General features: G+C 41.3%; 1 protein-coding gene across 2 annotated transcripts in view; it reads left to right on the forward strand.

The window, feature by feature from the left end:
- Positions 1-22,157, forward strand: part of ATRN (attractin) — a 148,755-nt gene that overhangs the window by 107,105 nt on the left and 19,493 nt on the right. The window contains exons 25-26 of one of the 2 annotated variants that reach the window (XM_059133815.1): positions 13,017-13,078; positions 13,557-14,408. In XM_059133815.1, the coding sequence (XP_058989798.1) occupies positions 13,017-13,078; positions 13,557-13,605 (111 nt within the window). In that variant the 3' untranslated portion in view covers positions 13,606-14,408. Of the gene's footprint in view, positions 1-13,016; positions 13,079-13,556; positions 14,409-22,157 lie in introns of those variants that run through there. The other variant, XM_059133813.1, reaches the window with a different exon arrangement.

The following is a 22,157-nucleotide window of genomic DNA, read 5'->3' on the forward strand; positions in this document are numbered from 1 at the left end:
CTTAGACATTGTACTTTCTTTATAAGGGAATCCTGATTTTTCTTAAATTGTTATGGCCAGTCAGGACTTAACTTGCAGCTTTCTTTTTCTCCTTATCCTATTTTGCATACTTCTCTTTCTTTTTTGATTTTTCTTACTGTTACTTTTTCTCATTCTTCACTGCTTTTCTTTTTGTCCATTCAGCCCTTATAGCCACAGTATATAATCTGATTCTGATAAGGACTCCGGTAATAAGGGTTTAATCTTCAGGATACTTTTTTTTTTTTTTTTTACTGAGTCCTTTTATGTGCTTTTCTTTCTCAGTTGCATCCTTTGACTGCTTTTTTTTTTTTTTTAAACAGCTTTTAAGATTTTACCTATTTTATATCATGGAGTAACTCTCAGCAACAAGAAGAAATAAACTGTTGATACAACAATTTAGATGAATCCCAAGAAAATTTTACTGAGTTGGGAGGGTGTTGGGGGAATCCTAGAAATTTACATACTGTTTGATTCCATTCCTATAACATTTGAAAGTTAAAATTTTAGACCAAAATTACAGGTATATCTACTGAAGTTTCAACTTTTTCTGACTTATCCTGATTGACCCAAAGGCCCTTCCCCCCGCCCTCCCCTACCCCACAAAGACCCTTTTAAAAGCAGTCATCTGGGGGCCTGGGTGGCTAAGTCGGTTAGGTGTCTTGACTCTTAATCTTGGCTCAGGTGTTGATGTCAGGTCATGGGTTCAGGCCCCGTGTTTAAAAACAAACAAACAAATAAATAATTAAATACACTGACCTGATTAGATCAGGCCCACCCACACTTAAGGGGAGGGATTAGAGTGTACACACCAACAAGGTAAAGGGAATATTAGGCGCCAACCAGGTTTTTAGGTTGTTTGACCCTATTGAGGTTGAACTCTAAGCTGCAGCCAGACAATTTCAATGTGGCAACATGTAACACTATCCAATTATAGATTAGATATAAAATATTTGATTTAGGGTATAGTAAATATTATTTCTTGGCTTGTTTTAACTTGGGATTATTTTCATACTGACATACCTTCTTATTTCTGAGTCAATTAAACTTCGGGCTTTGTTGTATATAGTTGAATAATAATTAACATTTTTAAGATTCTTAGTGAAAATTTTAACTTACACTGCTGACATTTTTCCCATTTGGAAAGAGGGCTCCGTGCATATAAACAGGCTCTTGTGCTGGAGATAGTCGTGCTGTTGCCAATGCTGAGTTCTAGTTTTTTTCCTCCCAGTGCCCTGTTGCTCCACCCTCTGAAAGCCACTGAAATGGTTTTAGAGCATTTCCTTCCAGAGGGATCTCTTCCCCACACTTAATTTTTTAAAGTACTAATCTTAAGTTTAAGAGTCAAAGAGATGTTGATTTGCTGCCTGATTTTGGGGGGGCTCTTTACCTGGGCTAGATGACTTACTTGAATAAGAGCCACTTAAGAAAGCTGTATTCAGGAGCACTTTCGAAAATAAACTATGGCAAGCTCACCACTTAGCTTGCCAGGCTCTCCTTGAACAAGCAGGTAAGTTCTGTTGGAACTGCGTCTTTTCGCTCTTTGGTACCACTAACTGTAGTATTTGCGGGCACTAGACCTGTGGCATTGTGTGCTCTCGGTGTCTTCACACGGCACCGGGTCTCTGCCCTCGGGACCGTGTGTGGGTGTGTGCATGTCTTCCTGGGCAGGGCACGTGAAGGGTGTGCTGTGCTCAACAGAGGGATCTTTGCCTTTCCGTACTTTCTAATCTCCTCAGAGCCTGAGCTTTCCTACATGTAGTTCACTCTTAAACACATCCATGCACCTTAGAGACGATCCAGATTCAGTAAAAATGCAGAGACTTGTTGAAGGAAGAGAACAGGGTGCAGCGTAGGCCATTCAGTTAAATTTTAGTATGGCTTTCAGTGCAGGCAAAAGCCTTTTTGTCTCTGACTCTCATTTTTTAAAGCAAAATAACTGAGGAAATCCAGTTCTCTACTCAGAATTCACATAAACCTTGGTGCTTTAAAAATGGTAATGTTAAACTCAAGTTCCTTCCCTCTGAACCAATCCCAGGATTCTTTTCCATAATTAGGAACAGATCAAAACCTATAACTGCTCACTGAGGGAATTTGAAACCAACTAGAAAAATCTTTATAGATGCAGTTTAAAATTTTAAAAAAACAAAACAAAACAAAACCCACCCAGATTGAGAAGGCCTTGTGTGCAGGAGGGTGATGGGTCTGTTGGGGCCGGTTGTGCCTGTTTTCTTGTGAGTTGCTCCTGTGGGTGAGCGCCCCTCCCTCAGCCTCTGCTTTCTGAAGGCGATCCTGGGTGTCCTCGCCAGTAAGCAGGGACTCAGCTGGCATACCCTTGCCCAGGGTTTGGGACGGGAGTTATTCAAGATAGAGAATGGACAGACAGACGTTTTATGTGAGGTAGGAAGGTGGGCGGTGAAGCTGGGGTTCTGGGTTGTTACTGGCTCTGCAACAGAGGTTTTTACTGTAATGTGGAACTAATATTAAAGCCCTCTCCATGCTGGGTGTTTCATCTGCTGGTTTATGTAAGAGGCTAGTGTTCCTAAGCAAAGCCAACACAGAATTTGTATTGAGAACTGAGCCTTCATTTAGACTTTAGAGTTATGTTTATGGGTGCTAACAGGATTGCTTTCCTAAGCAAAGGAAGTATGAAACTTATATTGACTCAGAGATACTTTTTTTGGTTTCTGCATTACTGAGATACAATCCACATACCGTACAGTTCACCCATTTAAAGCACACAATTTAGTAGTTTTTAGTATATTCAGAATTGTGTAACCGTGACCACAATCAATTTTAGAGTATTTTCATCATCCCCAAAAGAAATCTCGTACTCACTAGCAGTCACTGCCTGTTCCTTCCTCCCTCTAGACCCTGGCAACCACCAGCCCACTTTCTAGTGCTATAGAATTTGCTTATTCTGGCATTTCATATTAATTGCATTACATAACATATGGTCCTTTGTGACTGGCTTCTTTCACTTAGCATAATGTTTTCAAGATTCATCCATATTTAGTATGTTTGGATTCTTAACTCCTTCCTCTTAGGGATTGAGTGATATTTTATTGTCTGGATATACCACATTTTGTTTATTCATTCATCTGGTGATGGATACTTGGGTTGTTTTCACTCTTCGGCTGTTATGAACAATGTCAGGTACACTTTTAATGTTTGTATGTATTGTGTAATGATGATGATGATGCATGTTTACACCTGGTGTTAGGGATCTGTACCATCAGAGTTTTAAAGAATCATAAAGCTATGAAATACATTTAGAACTAAACTACTCAAAGTATAAATCTTTCTTTGTTTCAGAGTGGCATTTGAGGTTCTCGTACTACCTTGTGGTTTTCATTAGGATCATTGTTTATTATTCCTTCTTGAAAGCCTCTACTCTTCCACTTTTCACCCATGACTTTGGCTGTGTTTTCTTAATTCTTCAGTACCACTGCTCCCTTGAATTTTTTCTGGATCCTTTCTCCCTGGACAGTCTCGTCCATGCCGTCTGTGAATACCACCTGTGGCTGGGACAGGTAAATCTCCATCTCTAGCAGATCTCTCCCCTGTGATCTCCATAGCCGGGAGGCTTCCTTTAACATCTCCTCGTGCAGCAAACTCTGTGCCCCCGAGCAGCAGCCTTGAATGGACAGGAGGGGCTGTCTGATGCTGGGTGGCAGGCTGTGCCCCCCTGCTTCTGGGAGTCCTGGGCAGAGAGGGGAGTGTCCCATGCTGCCTGAGTCTAAGTGAGGATGGGCAGTAGCAGAGCTGAATCTCAGGAGAGTGAGGTTGTGGAGTAGGGGTGTTCGGGGTGGGAAACCGGCATATGCAATCACCTTCAAGAACTACTGGGAGTTTCACAGAGGTGAAGTGGCAGCGCTGGACACCTAGGCGAAGGCTGTTGGGAAGAGACTGGAGGTTTCGGCCGAGGGCCTGGAACTATAGCCTGAAAACCACTGGGAATTGTTGAAATGTTTTAAGCCAAGAAGTGATGAAGATCGGTGTTTTCAAAAGGTCCTTCTGGCAGCAGTTGGGAGAATGGAAGGAAGGAGCTGGACCTGAGTTGGGGAGTCCAGGTAGAATTCTTGTTTAGAAACCCAGGAGAGGGGTCCATCAAGTGACCCTCAGGCACATTCCATTGCAACTTGCTTTCCTCATCTGTGCCTCCACAGCTGTAGACTCATCTGGCGTTTCACCCAACAAAGATTTCCTTAAGGGCAAGGACAGTGTCTTAGATTTCTGTGTCCTCAGTGTCACAGCATAGAGCTGATCAGCAGTAGACACGTCACAAATGAGCACTAGATGGATGAGTAGTTGTACATATGGGAGCTTTGGGGTTGGTATTGGAACTTTGTTCTGGTTTTTTTTGCAACTTTTGCATCTTTTCTAAAGGTGCTGACAGCCTTTTCTGATCTTGACAGAATGACTGCCTACCAGGGGCAGAAATTTGTCATCCCACTCGGCATAGTCTGATATTAGAAGATTGAATTGTTCTAGCATGGTGTCAGAAGAGTTGAGAGGTAGAAGAAAAGAAAGGGATGAGGACACAAGCATCCTAATTTTATAAAGAGGTAGTTAAGAGGTACTGCATAGATTGAAATATTTTAGAATGAAACGATAGGAAACCTGGGATTTGCTTCAAAATAATATGGTTGTGGGGGAAGTGGGGAAGCATATGGATGAAACAAGACTGGCCTTGAGCTGGTAATTATTACATGTGGGTGATGAGCACATTGGGTTCATGATACTGTTCTCTCTACTTTTTAAAAAGTTTTAAATTTTCTATAATAAAAAAATTTTTTTAAAGATAATACAAGTAATAGAAAACAATATTAAAGCCCCACTTTATTATTTAACCTCCTGAAGGTAGCCTCAGCTAGGCCTGTGGCCTAGACTGGCTGGGACCATTGTAGGCCAGCTGCGATGTATCTGGAACTGGCCTTCTGTTTCACTTTGCAGGAAGGACACAGCATTTTACTAGGCTTTTACCAGTCATTGACTGCTGTTGGACAGTCTCTAGGACAGTCAAGAGTCAGGGACAAAACCCTGTCTAACACACCTCTCCCTGTGAAATGGCAAAGGGAGCAAGCAGGGGTGCATCAGAGGCCTGAGGGCTCCTCCCCATGGGCTGTGTGCCTTGCAGGGGGCCTCACCACATTGTCTCCTGCTCCTGCGGCTGCCTGTGGCTAACAGGCACATCCCTTCCCTGCATCCAGCGGTGTTCTAGCCATTGCCCGTCTCTGCTGGCATCCTTCCCAACACCATCACCCTCAGAATAATGCCACAGAAACCAAGAGAGGCACTAAAAACAATGATGTAACTTGACTGGAAGGGCAGGTGGGGATGGTGGCCTCAGTCACCTTCCGTTAGAGCAGGAAGTCAGTAAGTGATGCCTAACATGGTTAAGTCAAGAAATAGCAAATAAAATAAAACTTATTAGTGATAAAAAAAAAAAAAAAAGGTAACCCTAAAAGAACAAAAAAGAAATCTAAAAAAAGGCGGAGGCCAAAGAGAGAAACCTTAAGGAGAGGATTAAGGAACATTGCTTTGCGTGATTAGCTATGGTCTTTGTAGATAGTCCAACCAAGTGTATGCAGTTCTTAATGATTTTTAAATTATTAATGATCATGATAAGATGGAATAGGAATTCTAGAGTGGTGAAAGGAATGGCTGCAAGGACACGTGGGAAAGCAAGCACAGAGCAGTATTGAGGTGGGAGGTTGGGCGTGCACAGACGGTGAGTGTTAGCTTGATGTCAGGAACGAATGGAATTAACTAGCCTTGAGGCTCTGACCAGAGCCTGTGTATACAGTTTGTGTGCCAGCACAAACCAGCATTAGATGGGTAATGTGTGCAACTGGGTGATGGGCATTGGGATCCAGTCCAGGGCCTGTGGTCTCAACAGAGAGCTCCACATAGAACTTCGGTTTGTTTTTGTTTTGTTTTAAAGAATATTATTTTGGTTTGGTTTTTGTTTGTGTTCGTGTTCTTTTATTCTTTATTCTTTTTTTTTTTAATTCCAATATAGTTAACATGCAGTCTTAATATTAGTTCCAGGTGTACAATTCCAGACATCACCCTGTGCTCATCACAAGTACACTCCCTAATCCCTGTCACCTCTTTCCTCCATCCCCCCATCCCTCTCCCCTCTGGTAGCCATCAGTACTCTGTAGTTAAGAGTCTCGTTTCTGCGGGGCACCTGGGTGACTCAGTTGGTTAAGTGTCTGCCTTTGGCTCAGGTCATGATCCCAGAGTGCTGGGATCAAGCCCCATATTGGGCTCCCTGCTCAGCAGGGAGCCTGCTTCTCTCTCTCTCTCTAGCTCCCCTGGGTTTGTGTTCCCTCTCTCTATCTCTCTCTGTCGTAAATAAATAAAATCTTCAATAAATAAATAAATAAATAAAAATAAAGCCTCCACCTTGTTAGGTCAGTCCCCCTCCCTCAAGAATCTGTTTTTTGGTTTGTTTTCTTTTTTTCTTTCTTTTGTTTCTTAATTTCTACATATGAGAGAAATCATATGGTATTTGTCTTTCTCTGACTGACTTATTTCACTTAGCGTTATACCTCCTAGATCTGTCCATGTGGTTGCAAATGGCAAGATTTCTTACAAGAAAGTTTTTGGGAGTCACAGCAAAACTCAAGGAGGCAGCGGCAGTAGACCCAGGTTAATGTGGTCACAGAGTCTTCCATCTTTGACACAGCTGAGGCCTGAGTGGAAAGCTCTTTGTAGACAGGCCTGAGTTCTTATGGGAGGAATCATTTCTCTCCTGGCTTCCAGCCTTGCAGCCCAGAGCTATGGGCAAGGTTGGTGTGGTGAAGCCAGAAGCCCAGAGGCAGCCAAGGCTTCGGATCCTGAAGTGAGATCTTCTGCGTCTGCAGAGCCTCATCTCTCAGGGAGAGTCAAAGAGCGGAGGGGCCCTGGTCTGGACAGGCTCCCAGACCAGGCGGAGTTGAGCCCTGATGAAGCTGTTGGCCTCAGGAGCAGCCCCCAAGGAGTCTGTCAGGTACACACAGACCTTGGGTTTTCTCAGAGCCTAACAGGTTCTGCCACAAGCTGGCCATCTTTACTTCTCAGGGGAGCCAGCCATCCCTTCCTGTCCTCTGCCTGTGTTGCGTGTTCATAATAGTGAAGATCATTCTTGGTGGAAAAGATAAAGGCAAACTAGAGGTCCTTCCCTCTCTCATTTCAAACCTTCTGTATTAAACAGTGGTCTTTCCCTATCAGTTCAGCATCATTTATCCATTGCTCACTGGTTTCTAAATACCTATTTTGTGGATTGCACAAATGTTAGAAATGTTAGAAATACAATATTAGAAATACAGATGTTAGAAAAAGAAATTGTTCTGTGATAGTTGAATATAAGAAATGTCTTTTTTTTTTTTTTTTAAAGAGCACTCTTCCTACCATAGTTGATAAGAAATTCATTCTCTGAGAACCCCATCCCCTTCTCAGGAACCGTAGAAACCTCAGGGCTTACCTGAGCCCAGAGATCTAGGGAAGGTGTCTGGCTTTCTCATTCATTTGACTGCTGCTCCAGGTACCCTGGTTTATGGCCATGAGGTTTGTTTGAAGGCAGCTGTCCCCATTCCCATGTGTGATGGGCTTGGTCATTTGGACACAGAATAACCAGTGAGGCCGGAGAGCCTCCCTAGGCCTACCATGCAGTCCTCCCATATTCCTTGGCACTTTCAAAACTCTAGAACATCTTCTCCATTCCCTCCCTTTCCCAAGGTTTGGGCCATGCCTCTCTGTTTGTTTCAAAGCACTACCCTCTCTTTCTCCACCCTGGTCTCCCCCCATCCCCATGACACCACCCTGCAAGATCCAGGTTAATTTCTTTGGGAACCAAACCTTCCAAGTAAAAATGGCACTGGCATCAGAATCACCTGGGGAGTTTAAAGCTTTAGGAGCAGGAATAGACCCCAGGATTTGCCCTTTCTTGTAAGCTCTCCAGAGTTTGAGAACCATGGCCTAGTTCTTGGAATATGATGGTGTTACTTGCTCTCTGGAGGTAGGTGCATCAGCCTCTGTGGGAGGTGGGGAATTGCCTTTCCATTCTTTCTCCCACAACAATTAGAAAGTCAGAAATTGATACCTTTGCAGACAGAAGAGCATAGAAGTCTTTTTTTTTTTTTTCCAGGACATCTCTGCATACATAGCCATAATATAAGGTGGAATATGACTGTCCCATGCCCTGAGAGGGAAGTGGGTCAGGAACTGGGAGTATAGAGAAGAGAGAGCCAATTCCTAGCAACTGATCCCAGCAACTGAATGAGGAAGGGAGTGTTTGGGCTGGGCAGCAAGAGGCAGGGGGGCCCCCAACTGCAGATGGGTGGACAGGGTGTTCTGGTGATGCAAGGACCAAGTGCAATAGTAGAGCAACCTAAAAACACTTGTTTGGCTGAAGCACAGAATTAGTGCTTGGGAAATGCAGACCCACCATATCCTATCCTCAGTCCTGGGGCTGGCTGGGCTTCTGAGTTGAGTTTCTCACATTTATTTAGCACACCCAGAGGGTCTCTGGGCAAGCACGCTTTATTTATTTATTTATGGCTCAAGGTATGTTTAATGTAACAATGATTATAGTAGAAGAAGAAAAAAAGTCCAGAGTAAATTAAATATGCAAAGTTAGATTGAGTTGTTTGTGGCACAGGTATATCTTGACATAAAAATATATTCATTTTTTTTCTGAATAAAAAAAGAAAAGAAGATATGAATCTGTATGATCACATTTCTGAAAAAAATCTGAGAAGGATTTCAGTGAAATAGTAAAATGTTAATAAGTATTTCTCAGAAGCTTCCTAAGGTTCATTTTTGTTTTCCTTCCTCTTTTTCATCCCTGCTTTTAGATTATTCTGTAATGATACATGTATTGTAGTCTTTCATAATAGAAGTAAATAGAATATAATGGGCCTGGTGGGCTCAATACTGTAAATGAGACATGATCATGGTCACATGTATCCTACAGAGTCTATTTCTTAGTGCAGTGAAATTGCGCACATACTTTGTAGGGGTAGCAATAGGACACTGAAAAAAAAATGGGGACTAGTCAAGATAAATATAAGAGCAACTGAATTCAACCCATATCTATTTAAATTCAGCTTTTTTAACATCGCAGTTACTCAGTGGCATAAAGTCAAGTAGCCTGTTAAAGCCTTACTAGAAAAAAAAAAAAAAAAAAAACAATATATCTTTCCCCTCCCTTTTCCTATTTCCAGGCAAGCACACTTTAATCAAACTTATTGCTGAAAGTAAGGCAGCAGCAGGTTGTAGAAATGTAAGGGGACATAAATTCTAGGCTTGCTGGAGTGTGGGGAGTGATACCTGCTGTCTGGAAAGGGAGAAGAATGACACTGTGAGTTTTATTTATAAATTGTAATGACATGTTCTAATTGGCAGTAAGTATATCTTACTATAAGAAGTCCCCATTATCTTCAGTGTCAGAAAAGTCACAGACACTTCAGTGTCTGTTTCAATGTTTGTTTTATAATAAATCATAAAAGAAAGGGCTGATTAAAATTTATTGTCTTGAAAAATGAAAATTCAAAAGCACAAAAAAAATTTTTTTTTTTTTAAATTTTACAGTTAACAAAATTTAAGTTAATGGTTGCAACCATGAGCCGATTCTTAGAAGAAAGAAAACTCAGGGGCACCTGGGTGGCTCAGTGGGTTAAAGCCTCTACCTTCCTCTCAGGTCGTGATCCCGGGGTCCTGGGATCAAGTTCCGAGTCAGGCTCTCTGCTTGGTGGGGAGCCTGCTTCCCTTCCTCTCTCTCTCTCGGCCCGCCTCTCTGCCTACTTGTGATCTCTGCCTGTCAAAGAAATAAATAAAAAATTTAAAAAATTAAAAAAAAAAAAAAAAAAGAAAGAAAACTCAGTCAGGTCTCACTAAGTTTGGGGGGAGGGGGAAGGTAGGGTCATCATTTTTCCCATTACCCTATTCCTTTTTCAACACATGTTTAATAAACACCTCTTCCATGCCAGTCACTACTTTAGGCACTGGAGACACAGTAGTCAGCAGCAAGGTCCCAGTCCTCATGGCTCTTATTTTCTAATGAAAGAGAAGGACCAGAAATAAATGGACATGGAAGGGCTATGAAGCAAGGTAAGTAGAGGTATGGCTCCAGTTGTGCAGACAGTGCTCGGAGCCTGGCCCGAGCCTGAATGGATGGAGTCCTTCACTTCCTATGTGATTGTGCAGTGTGCTTTGGTAGTCAAGGGCCTCATCGGGTTTTCCCAAGGCCCTCCCTTAATCCCCTTTGGAATATCTTGAAGGACAGACGTCTTTACCTTCAACCCTGCCAGGTCTCCATTTGCCTGTGGTTTTGTGGGATCAGTTCTCCAACAGCACTTTCAGTAAAATCTCATCGTTCACAAGATTGCTTTTGCGGCTGGTTTGCATGTGTGACGGGCTGAGGAGGGTCAGCCCAATTCATGCTTGTTGTCCCAGTGTACTTTTTTTTTTTAAAGATTTTATTTATTTGACAGACAGAGATCACAAGTAGGCAGAGAGGCAGGCAGAGAGAGAGGAGGAAGCAGGCTCCCTGCTGAGCAGAGAGCCTGCGGGGCTGTCCATCCCAGGACCCTGAGATCATGACCTGAGCCCGAAGGCAGAGGCTTAACCCACTGAGCCACCCGGGCTCCCCCTACAGTGTACTTTTTAATAGTGCTTCTCTTCTCTCTCAGAAACTCTCAGTTTGGGTACGCCTGAGTGACTCAGTCTGTTAAGCGTCGACTTGGACTCGGGTCATGATCCCAGGGTCCTAGGATAGCCCCCAATTCCCACATCAGACTCCCTGCTCAGTAGGGAGCCTGCTTCTCCCTTTCCCTCTGCCTGCCACTCCCCTTGCTTGTGCATGCGCTCTTTCTCTCTCTCTCTCTCTCTCTCTCTGTGTCAAATGAATAAATCAAATCTTAAAAAAAAAAGAAAAAAGTTCTGTTTGGACAGTAAAGCTCACCAGCCTGTCAATCAAGGATTAACCACTGACATGGTGGGTGGGGTGTTGAACAAGACTAGATGTTTCTAAGTAGTCTTTTCATAAACATTTTTCTGTTAGGCCTTTTGCTTCCCTACAAAACCTTGTAACTGTGGAGACTTGGATGAATAACATTTAACAAAAGAGATCCCCTTTTGGAGTAATGTGAATCTTGGGTAGCAGCCACCCTGGCAGCCAGTTTATATTGGTTCATTGTGGTTTTGAATTAGACGTGAACATGGTGGTGGCCCTGCATCAGCAAGAAGTCAGGCTTGTGGTGGTGATCCCAGCCCTGCAGAGTGTTACGTGGCACAGGGTGCACAGACCCTGGGAGTCCTCAGAGGGCGCTGTTAGCTTCCATACATCCCGGCACCCGACACAGAAAAAGCATCTCAGATCTGTTGAAGTCTAAACACTGAGGACACACTGACAATTTAAAAGATTAAAATCTATAAACAGATGTGGATGGACTAGAACTTGTTTCCTTCTCGCTCTTTATGTGTTGTAACCTGGAATCTTCATGCCTCAAGATTGAATAACCTTGTTTAAATAATTGTCCTTCTCCAGTACTAAAAAGCTCTATGCAAGGATGGTGGCTGTCTTCTCAAGGGGTCTTCTTATTTGTGACTAGTTACTGTAGAAAATTAAGGAAAAGGAAAGAATGTGGGTTTCTCCTTATGTATGGCATAAAGTCTGTGTATCTTTGTATTTCTGACTATAAATGGTTGCTAGAGAGACAGAGAGACTGCAAATGCTGTACCCCATAATGTCTTATGACTTGAATAGGTAGCACTGGGACTTTATGGAATGTCAAAAAGAAAATAAGGCCATCAGAAAAGGCAAACGCTGGAAACCTCTTGCTGCCTCTTTTGAGTCTGGCCATAAAAAGAACACGAAGCATTGAATTGTCCCAGTGCTGGGGCCTGGGTCTAGCACTTTCTTGCATTACGTTAGGATAGGAGCTGCTGTCTGATAAAGATAGGGAGTTGGGTGAGATTGGAAAAAGAAGCTGCTAATCATTTACTTCTCACTTTTAGTCGTACTTACTGTCTGTACTGGAGCAATTATCACCTTATTCAATAATTGCTTTATTTATGGTACTGTTGTCCCTCCAAGGAGGGCTATGTTCCCTTTAAAAAAGCAGGGAATATGCCATAACATCTGGGTAGTACTATGAGTATTACAGATTATAATAAAAAGGACACAGATATCCTACTTAGCAATAAATCCTGACATGTTCATTTTTTTTAATGTTCTGATATCTCTGAAATCGTGATGCATCTTACAGTCAGTGGTTTTTAAAGTATTTTGCCATAGTGTAATGGGCAGCATTTTTTCTTGGTAATGTACAAAATAATGCCTGTTCCACTCAGTGGTGTCTTAGATGAGCTCCTTAAGGGACTTTTTATATTCTTGGTATAAAAACTATTAACCATATGATAAAATTACCTAGGTTCCAACTGGTGTTATATTGACTGTCAGATGATATTCAATGTATTAAATTTTGAGATACGGTTTTTTAAAAAAAGACAGTCTCTGAAGTGAGTATTCACTGAGCACGTAAGTATCAAAGGGATGAAGGTCACAGATGAGGCTCCCCAACTCCAGGTAGGTCCCAGAACTCCAACTTGAAGCAGACAGGGAGAGCATTTTGTCCAGGGCAAGGCCGAGTTGGCCTTGCCTTGGCCTACCAAGGAGGTAGCAAGCCAACTGGCTTGCATGGCATTGGGGTTTTCACGGAGGGAATCTGAGACGTCTTCAGGGTCACACTAAAAGAACTTAGATCTGATATCAAGAACAGAGGGGTAGGCGCTCTAGGAATTTGCATGGAAGCCTCACTATATTACACTGGGGTTGGTGGTTAAGCCAGAAAAGAAACTAAAGGGATGAGCCACTTTCCCTTAAGAAAAACAATTTCATTAATTTCTCCTTGAACATTTCATGTGTGTCTCTTGAACTAAAAGGCCAAGTTTGCCAGCGCTCCTGTGTAGCCTCCCTCCTCACACTACCTGTTTCTCCCTCACAGATTGCCTTCTCCCAGCACAGCAATTTTATGGACCTGGTACAGTTCTTCGTGACTTTCTTCAGGTAATTTCCCTTCTACAAACCTTATCTTATCTTTTGATTCAGATACTTAATCCCATTAATTATCAACTCCTAGAAGATAATCGAGTAATCCTGTGTTGGCACAAGAGATCAGACTAACTTCCTAGATCTTTCTGAAAAGTTATGAGTCAGTCGCAATCGTGTAAATCCATCCTAACCTGATAAATGAAAACATTTGCTTTGTACGTTCTGATCTTGGGGGGCCGTTTTTCACGTACTCGCTACTAAAATGTAGCTATTTTGGTTCTTCATATGGGGAGAATTCGGGGTTGAAACAATAATTAATAATGATTACTGATATGTGCTACAGATACACTTCCTTCTAATCAGGGATGATCCCGGTGATTATCCAGAGTTTGAAAGATTAAAGTGGCTTGTTAGGCTCTTGGGATTCTTTTATTTTTATACTTTTTAGCTATTTTTCACGTCTCTGTGCTTGCACTGTTTCTTGATTTTTCAGTTTCTCTTCGGATGTCCCACTTGTAGATGAGGATATTCATCTCATGTAACCTCACCCGCAACTCCCCACGCACCACCAGTGCAAACAGAAATCCCTTCCTTCCCCCTCGTGTCACGTAGTTACATCACGGTGCTTGCCTAACGCAGTGCTCCCTGTTTATGTTGTTATAACTGTAAAACCCCCGTTCACAGCAGGGGAACTGTGATTGTACTTCCCCATTGTTTGGTTGGAGCAATCACTCTCACTCTAATTTTGTTTTTTTAATTGTTTGGTTTTCTAAGAGGCTACCCCTGATTTTTCCCTGTACTCTGACAGAATTGAGTAAAATCTATCTGTGGTCAAACACAAGCAGGCACTTTCTGTTTTAGTTTCTCTTGGAGATAGATGTCTGTGTCTAGAACCCTCCAGCCCACCACTCCCAGGTGCACTAGTTTTTGAGGCCTGCGGCAGGATTGTTATCTTGGGAATTTCTCTTGCCTTCCTCTAATATTGAAATATAAGATACTAAATAGAAGATCTTGTGTCTTCATCTCCCTGTTTATTTTCTCTTTTTAAGGACTCCAGGACTTTTTTGAGAAAAGGGGTGGGGAGGTAAATTTTCCGCAACCTCTGTCTGAAAATGTTTAGATTTTTACCTTCCCATTTGATCAAAAAGTTGCATACAGAATTCTAGGCTGGAAATCGTTTTCCATTAGAATTGAGATGGCATTATGCTGTTCCTTCTAGCTTCTAGTATTAATATTGAGAAGGACCAATATATAAAGACAGTTATTGCCTTTATAATTCCTACTCCTTGTATGAGATCTGTTTCTCTCTTTAAAAAATTATATTAAAGCTTACAATAAAATTACAGAGACACGTATAAAATGTGTCTGGCTCAATGAGTTAATCACACATTGAATGTGCACTTTAGAAGCTCCCCTGTGTTTCATCAGTCACAACACCCTTCTATCCCCAAAGTAACTATTTAACTTCTAAAACCATATATTGGATTTGCCCATTTAAAAAATTTACAGGGGCGCCTGGGTGGCTCAGTGTGTTGAGCCTCTGCCTTCGGCTCAGGTCATGATCCCAGGGGCCTGGGATCGAGTCCCGCATTGGGCTCTCTGCTCAGCAGGGAGCCTGCTTCTCCTCATCTCTCTCTCTGATTGTCTCTCTGCCTATTTGTGATCTCTCTCTCTGTCAAATAAATAAATTAAATCTTTAAAAAAAAATTTACATAATATCACTGCAGAACTTTTAAACCAGTTTGAATGAGCAAGAAGAATTAAAAACTTATTGGATACAGTTGAAGTTGTACTTAGAGGGTATGGCTCTAAATCTGTGGTTCTTAACTGTAGCAGCACAGTAGAAAGCTTTTGATGCCCACGCCACATCCCGGACTAGTCACATCAGAATCTCTGCAGATGGGACTCAAGCATTTGAAACCTCTGCAGGTGACTGTGATATGCAGCTAAGGTCAAGAATCACTGCTTTATAAAAGCAAAATTGGAAAAGAAAAAAAAAAAAAACCACATTTCTCAATAAGTCAGAAAAAAGAACTACCAAATAAGTCTAAAGAAAATAGAGGGAAGCCACAGACATAGAGTGAAATTAATCATATAGGGGGAGAAGTACAGTAGAGAGAATTAAAAGAACCACAAAGTTGGATCTTTGAAAAGAATAAGAGTAATATTGATAAACCCTGGCAAGACTGACCAAGGAAAAAAGAGAGAAGGTATAAATAATACCAGAAATGTAAAAGAAGGCATTACTCCAAATCCTGCAGATAACTTTTTCCTCCATAAGAGTGTTTTATGAGCAATTTTCTGCAAATAAGTTTGAAAATGGGACAGATGGAATGGACAATTAGAAAAACAAAGAATATATACTACTTACTGATGCAGAATAAGAACATGAACATTGAATAGGGCTATATCTGTTTAAAAACAATACATAACTTAAAATTTTCCCACAAAGATTACTCTAGGCCCAGGTGGCCTCATTGGTAACTTACAACCTTTTAAGAAAGAAATAACATCCTTAGTAACAACATCTTCTAGAGAACAGAAAAAAATACATCCCAGTATGTTTTAATGAGGTTAGTACAACCTGACAAGAGTATTATGAGGGAGGAATTTACAAATTAGTCTCCCTCATGAATGAAGAAGCAAAAATCCACCAGTAATTTAAAAAGCCAACAATATCATGACTCAGTTGGGTTCATTCCAGGAATTGCAAAGTTGATTTAGCATCAGAAAATTGATCTGTGTAATTAACATGAATTGCATAATAAGAGAAGAGAATAATATGATCATCTTAAGCAGTGAAGAAAAGTATTTGATAAAATTTGATCTCTCGGGGCGCCTGGGTGGCTCAGTGGGTTAAAGCCTCTGCCTTCGGCTCAGGTCATGATCGCAGGGTCCTGGTATCGAGCCCCGCATTGGGCTCTCTGCTCGGCAGGGAGCGTGCTTCCCCTTCTCTCTCTGCCTGCCTATCTGCCTACTTGTGATCTCTGTCTGTGAAATAAATAAATAAAGTCTTAAAAAAAAAATTTGATCTCTCATTCATTAAAAAACTCCTAGGAAACTCAGAATAGAAAGAAACTTCTGATAAAAGAAAAATCTGATAAAGGACCAATATATAAAGCCAACAGCAAACCACTTTCTTAATGGTGAAATTGAGTTTAAGAACAAGCAAAGACTGGCTGGCTCAGTCACTTGAGCCTGTGACTCTTGATATCAAGGTCATGACTGGAAGCCCCAGGGGGCATGGAGCCTACTTAAAAAAAAAAAAGAAAAAAAAAAAGATTCTATCAGTCACTTCATTCAACATTGTGACAAAAGTTCTAGCCAATATAATAAGATAAGAAAAATTACATAAGAATTAGAAAAGAAAAAAAATCATCACCTTAAAATATGATTGTATTTATAGGAATTCAAAAGAATGCAGAAAAAAAATTAGAATTGGTAGGTGAATTCAGCAAAGTTGCTAGATACAAGGGCAATATTAAAAAATTAGTTCTATGTCATTCAGAGACATACATCTTTTGCAGCTCTTATTGGTAAAGGCAGATGATGGCATGAAAACCATATAATTAATTGTATTTCCCATAGTGAGCCATTAGGTGCCCGCCCCTTTTGACCATGAAAGAAATCCCTTCCTGAGTGATGCTGGGGAACAGATGGCCTCTCTTCAGGAGATTCAGCCACGTCCTGATGGGCCCATTTCTGCCTGCTGTGAACTGTAGCCTTTAGTTTCTGGATGATGATGACACCTCCACCAGGAAGTAACTGTTGCATCCCTCCAGTCTTGCAGAGAGAGAAAATCTGATAAAAGCATTCAGTGTTTCGGGGCGGGGGGGGGGGGGTGGATCGATTACATTTCTATACTTCGCTAACAAAAATGAAATTTACATGTTGCCGTTACTTTAGTAAGTAAAATTATTCAAAATTACAGCATAACAGATCAAGAAAGAATTACCAAGAAAAAATGGAGAGGGTGGGAAGACAGTCTACTGACCCCCTCCCCCGACAGTAAACACTTTGTCAAGCTACAAGTGATCATTGTGGCACTGGGCACAAAATCAGATTAATCAGTGGAATATGTACATAAACAAGGAAACAGATAAAGTTTAAAGGTCTCAGATTTGTTTGAAGTGACGAAAAACTAAATAGAATTAAACAGTAGACAGTTATAAACAAGAAGCTAGAAGATCAGTATAGACTTAATAGCCACTAGTCACATGTAACTCGTGAGCACTTGAAATGTAACTAGTGTGACCGAGAAACTGAATTTTTCATTTTATCTAATTTTAACTAATTTAAAATATTTAAATATATTTAATTTAAATATAATTTAAAAACTACTTGATTCAGTTACCAGAGAACTTGTGTGTTTAGAACAACCTGGATATGTGAATCTGCTTTTTCAAATGTGAATTTTATGAAATTTAAATACAGATCAGTTATTTTCTGATAAAAACTTAGAATTGGTAGGTGAATTCAGTGTTCACATTGAGATGTGCTTATTAGTATAAAACGCACACTGGATTTTGAAGACTTAGTAGAATATTAGAACATAAGATACCTCAATTTCTATATTGGTCACATCGTCAAATGATGTTTTAGCAATCTTGGGTTAAATAAAACTAATTTTATTAAAATTAATTTCACCTGTGTGTGTTTTTTTTTTATTTTGGCTACTAGAACTTCTAAAATTACATGCGTGGCTAACATTAAATTTCTGTTGAACAACAATGACGTAGATAAAGGGAAAATTTTGTAGGGGTGACATAAACAGATATGATAAAATAATGCTAAATTAATCCCAAGTATTTGAAAACAAAATAGTAAGTCCTCATTCAGACTTTTTAAGGTAGAAAATCAGCATAAAGCTAATTCTCTTACTATAAATTTAAAAAGTTGTTTATGTTCATAGTAAAACTTCAGACAACGTAAAAACTAAAACTCAAACTTCCCCTAATCCTACTCTTTAAATATTACCACTGTTAATATTTTAATGTTTGTGTTTCCAGAGTTTTTTCTGTGTGTATATACACTGTGCATGCAAGTTGTGGTTTTTCTGATTCTTTGGTTTATAAAATGGGTTTCCTCCTTACATGTTGTTCTAGAACTTGTTTTTTCACTCAGTGTTCTGCGGTTAACTTTTCCCATGTGCGGTTTCACTCCATTTTTAAACAGCTTTTTCCATAGTAGGAGTACCATATTTTATTTAACCATTCCTCTTTTGACTGACTCTTAGATTGTTCTGTTTTTGTTACATATGCTTTTACATTTAAATGCAGAAACACTGCCGTGGCCTCTCAGAACAGTTGCATCAATTTATACTCCTACAGCAGGAATATAATTTCTTTTATTGTTTCTGCCTGTTGCTCTTATTGGTTCTTAGCAACAGTAGATATTGTTATTATTTTTCATTTCGTCAGTCTGGGAGGTATCACTGGTATCTTAAATTTGGATTTCTTTAATTATGACTGATACTTACTAATGTCTTTCAGTTCCTGTTTTGAATGAGTGGTCCCTATCCTGTGTTTATATTTCTCTTGGGATATTTGCCTTTTTTTGCTGAAACTTAGGACTTTGTTTCATTTTGCAACTATTAACAGGTGTGTGTGTTCCCTTGTTTGTCTTAGGCCCCATTTATGGTATTGAACCCTGCATCCTGCTCCCTACGCAGCAGAGAGCCTGCTTCTCCCTCTACCTCTGCCTGCCGCTCTTGCCTACTTGTGCTCTTTATCTCTATATTCCTGTCAAATAAAGAAATAAAATCTTTAAAAAAAAAAAAAATTGAGAGGGGCGCCTGTGTGGCTCAGGGGATTAAAGCCTCTGCCTTTGGCTGAGGCATGATCTCAGGGTTCTGGAATCAAGCCCCTCATTGGGCTCTCTGCTCAGCGGGGAGCCTGTTCCTCCCCCTCCTCACCTGCCGCTCTGACTGCTTGTGCTCTTTCTCTCTCACTGTCAAATAAACAAGTAAAATCTTAAAAAAAAAAAAAAAAAAAAAAAAAAATTAGGAGCTCTATACCAGGAACTCGGGAAAAAGAGCAAACATACATTTTTTAAATTATACCACACTCATCCTTCAGGTCCTGGCCCAGTGTTCCTTCCTCCAAGACCACATCCCAGAACCCCAAACCCCAAACTAAATGGTCTTCCCTTGTTCTCTCCCAGAGAACCGTATTAGTTTTCATCATGGTACTTCCCACAGTTTTTTCCTTGCGTCATATCTGTGCTCACAGTTAGACTCAAAGCTTAAGAGAACAGGTGCACTGTCTCTTTTAGGCACACACTCACACACATACACACACACACACACCTCTCCAGCCCCTAGCACACAGTCACGTGCAAATACATGTATGTAAACTAGAGCTTCAGGAGAAGTGCTGAGTCTCAAGGAACCAGAGGCACCAGCCTCTCTGAGGGAAAGAAGTTGGTGGAGCCCGTTGATGGCGTGCTCTCAAGGGCGCGTAGAGGCCACATGCTAATTCGGTAGCTCGTGAGCAGGTCTTACGTATATTCTTGGAACATACGTACAGATTGAGGTGACCCTGCTGCCAGGTACCAGCCTAGTAAGGAGTCGTCCCTTCTGGTGGAAGACTGTGAAACCATCAGAATTGGCTGGGACCATGGAATCTTGTGTAGCAAACAAAGACAAATGGCGCTCTTGTCATTTCTTCTTTTGAAGGTGGAACCTTTGGACAAGAATCCAGTGCTCCCCACCCCCGGAGTTTGTTTAAGAACTCAGAATGATGATGATCTTTTAACTTAGAAAAGAGTCCTTTTTATGAACACGAGGAATGAAATATTTTCCCCAAGCAAGTTAACCAGGTCCCAGAGGATCTAAGTGACAATAAGGGGAGAAGAAAGATATCCAGAGAATCCTAAGCAGCACTCTGAAGAACAGCTCAGATAACACAGAAAAGAGAATGGGGGGTGGGAGGGGGCAGGGCACTCAGGGATTCAAGTAAGAAAATCATTGTGAGGGGAGTTAGTAAGAATACTTCAAGACTCGGGCACAGTGAAGTAAACTCTAGATTCTGACAAATCCATTAAGCCCTCTTTATATCTTAATGAGATGCTACTCGAGACTCCAGTAGTAGCCTTGTGAATGAAGAGGGAAATAATAAGACCCCATGCTTGCTTGCCGTGAGAATCAGTTGAAGTCATGTATGTGAAAGGGCTTTGTGTCTGGGAGCATGGTGCCAGGGTGGTTAGGACAACTGGTAGTAGTAAGAGGGACCAACACTCTGTGGACATCTTTGTGGCTAGGGTCACAGATGCCTTAGAGGCCAATGTCTGAGTGAGGATAAAAAAGGAAAAATAGGTGATGTCACATCACTTGGCCCAAAAGAGGGCATGTAATGAGAATTTCAGTTAGAGGCCAGATAACAATGTTCTTGTAAAACTTAATTACCTGAACTTCTGCTAGACCCTTGCCACACTGACAACAGACATTCTGTCAAGTCCATTTCACATTCCAGAAGATAGACGTGAGTGTGGGTTCCTCCCTCTCTGGATCTAATGCTGACCAGAATGGTGAAATGCAAGTCACAGCAGCTCAGTAAGAAGCAGTGTGTCTCTGTGTTCAAGCTGGGTTAGAGGTCAAGGCCAGGCCAAGAAAATGCATACGTAGTTTTAGAAAAGCCAGATTTGTGAGAGCAGGAAATAACCATTAGTTAATAGTCTTGCACTCTGGAGAGAATGTTCAGGATGCTCTCAAAAATATCATTCTAGGGGCGCCTGGGTGGGTCAGTGGGTTAAAGCCTTGCCTTCAGCTCAGGTCATGATCCCAAGGTCTTGGGATCGAGCCCCGCATCAGGCTCTCTGCTCAGTGGGGAGCCTGCTTCCTCTTCTTTCTCTCTCTGCCTCTCTGCCTACCTGTGATCTCTGTCTGCCAAATAAGTAAATAAAATCTTAAAAAAAAAAAATCATTCTAACTGCACAATGAGTTAACCTGGTAAGAAACAGAGCTCCCAAACACGGAGCTCTCACACAAATTATGAGTTTGCAAAAGACATAGACTAAAGGTAGAAAGAGAAACTTAGAATCAAAGCATGGATTTTTTTGAGAATAGTCTCAGGGAAGTATAAGCCTTTGAAAGCAAGAACAGGTTTAAGACAAAAAGGTGAAATGTTTCTTGTTTTCTCCTTGAGCTGACAGGAAGTGAGAGGCCCTTAGCCTGGAGCTAGTGTCCTAGTTTTGAAAGAGAAATGCATGTCTTTGATGATCTCTGAATGACATTGGCAAAATGTTAATAATTGCCAAGGCTAAGTGATGGACATAGGAATTCATTAGATCATTTCCTCTACTTGAGTGTATATGTTTGAAAATTTTTCACGGTTTAATGTTTCTTTAAATTTCATTTACATGGGAAAATCTAGAAAACAGTTGACAAGAGGGACTGCAGTAGGGTGAACACTGAGTTACAGCGCTACCTATACCCAAACTGTGGTAGGAAGGAAAGAAGGGAGGTAAATCAGTGAGTGTTCAACTGAAACAACTAGAATGTTCTTTGTTGTTGTATTACCCTAGGAGAAATGTCATACACATAACAGCTTTGAAGAACAATCACTGTGTGTTAGTATGCTGTTTGTGTCACTTCTTAGAAAAGCTGGAGGACACCTGGGTGACTCAGTGGGTTAAGCCTCTGCCTTCGGCTCAGTTCATGATCTTAGGGTCCTGGGATCGAGCCCCGCATCAGGCTGTCTGGTCAGCAGGGAGCCTGCCCCCACCCCCCCACCCCCCGCCACCGCCTGCCTCTCTGCATACTTGTGATCTCTCTCGCTATCAAATAAATAAATAAAATCTTAAAAAAAAAAAAAAAAAAAAAGCTGGAATCAGTAGAAGAAACTGGGTTGCTGTCTGTGTTAAAGATGGAAGCCCCGGGACGCCTGGGTGGCTCAGTTGGTTAGGCAGCTGCCTTCAGCTCGGGTCATGATCCCGGCGTCCTGGGATCGAGTCCCACATCGGGCTCCTTGCTCCGCAGGGAGCCTGCTTCTCCCTCTGACTCTGCCTTCCACTCTGTCTGCCTATGCTCGCTCTCGCTCACTCTCTCTCTGACAAATAAATAAATAAAATCTTTAAAAAAAAAAAAAAAAAAAAA

The sequence above is a fragment of the Mustela lutreola genome, chromosome 9 (genome assembly GCF_030435805.1).
Source record: "Mustela lutreola isolate mMusLut2 chromosome 9, mMusLut2.pri, whole genome shotgun sequence".
NCBI lineage: Eukaryota > Metazoa > Chordata > Mammalia > Carnivora > Mustelidae > Mustela > Mustela lutreola.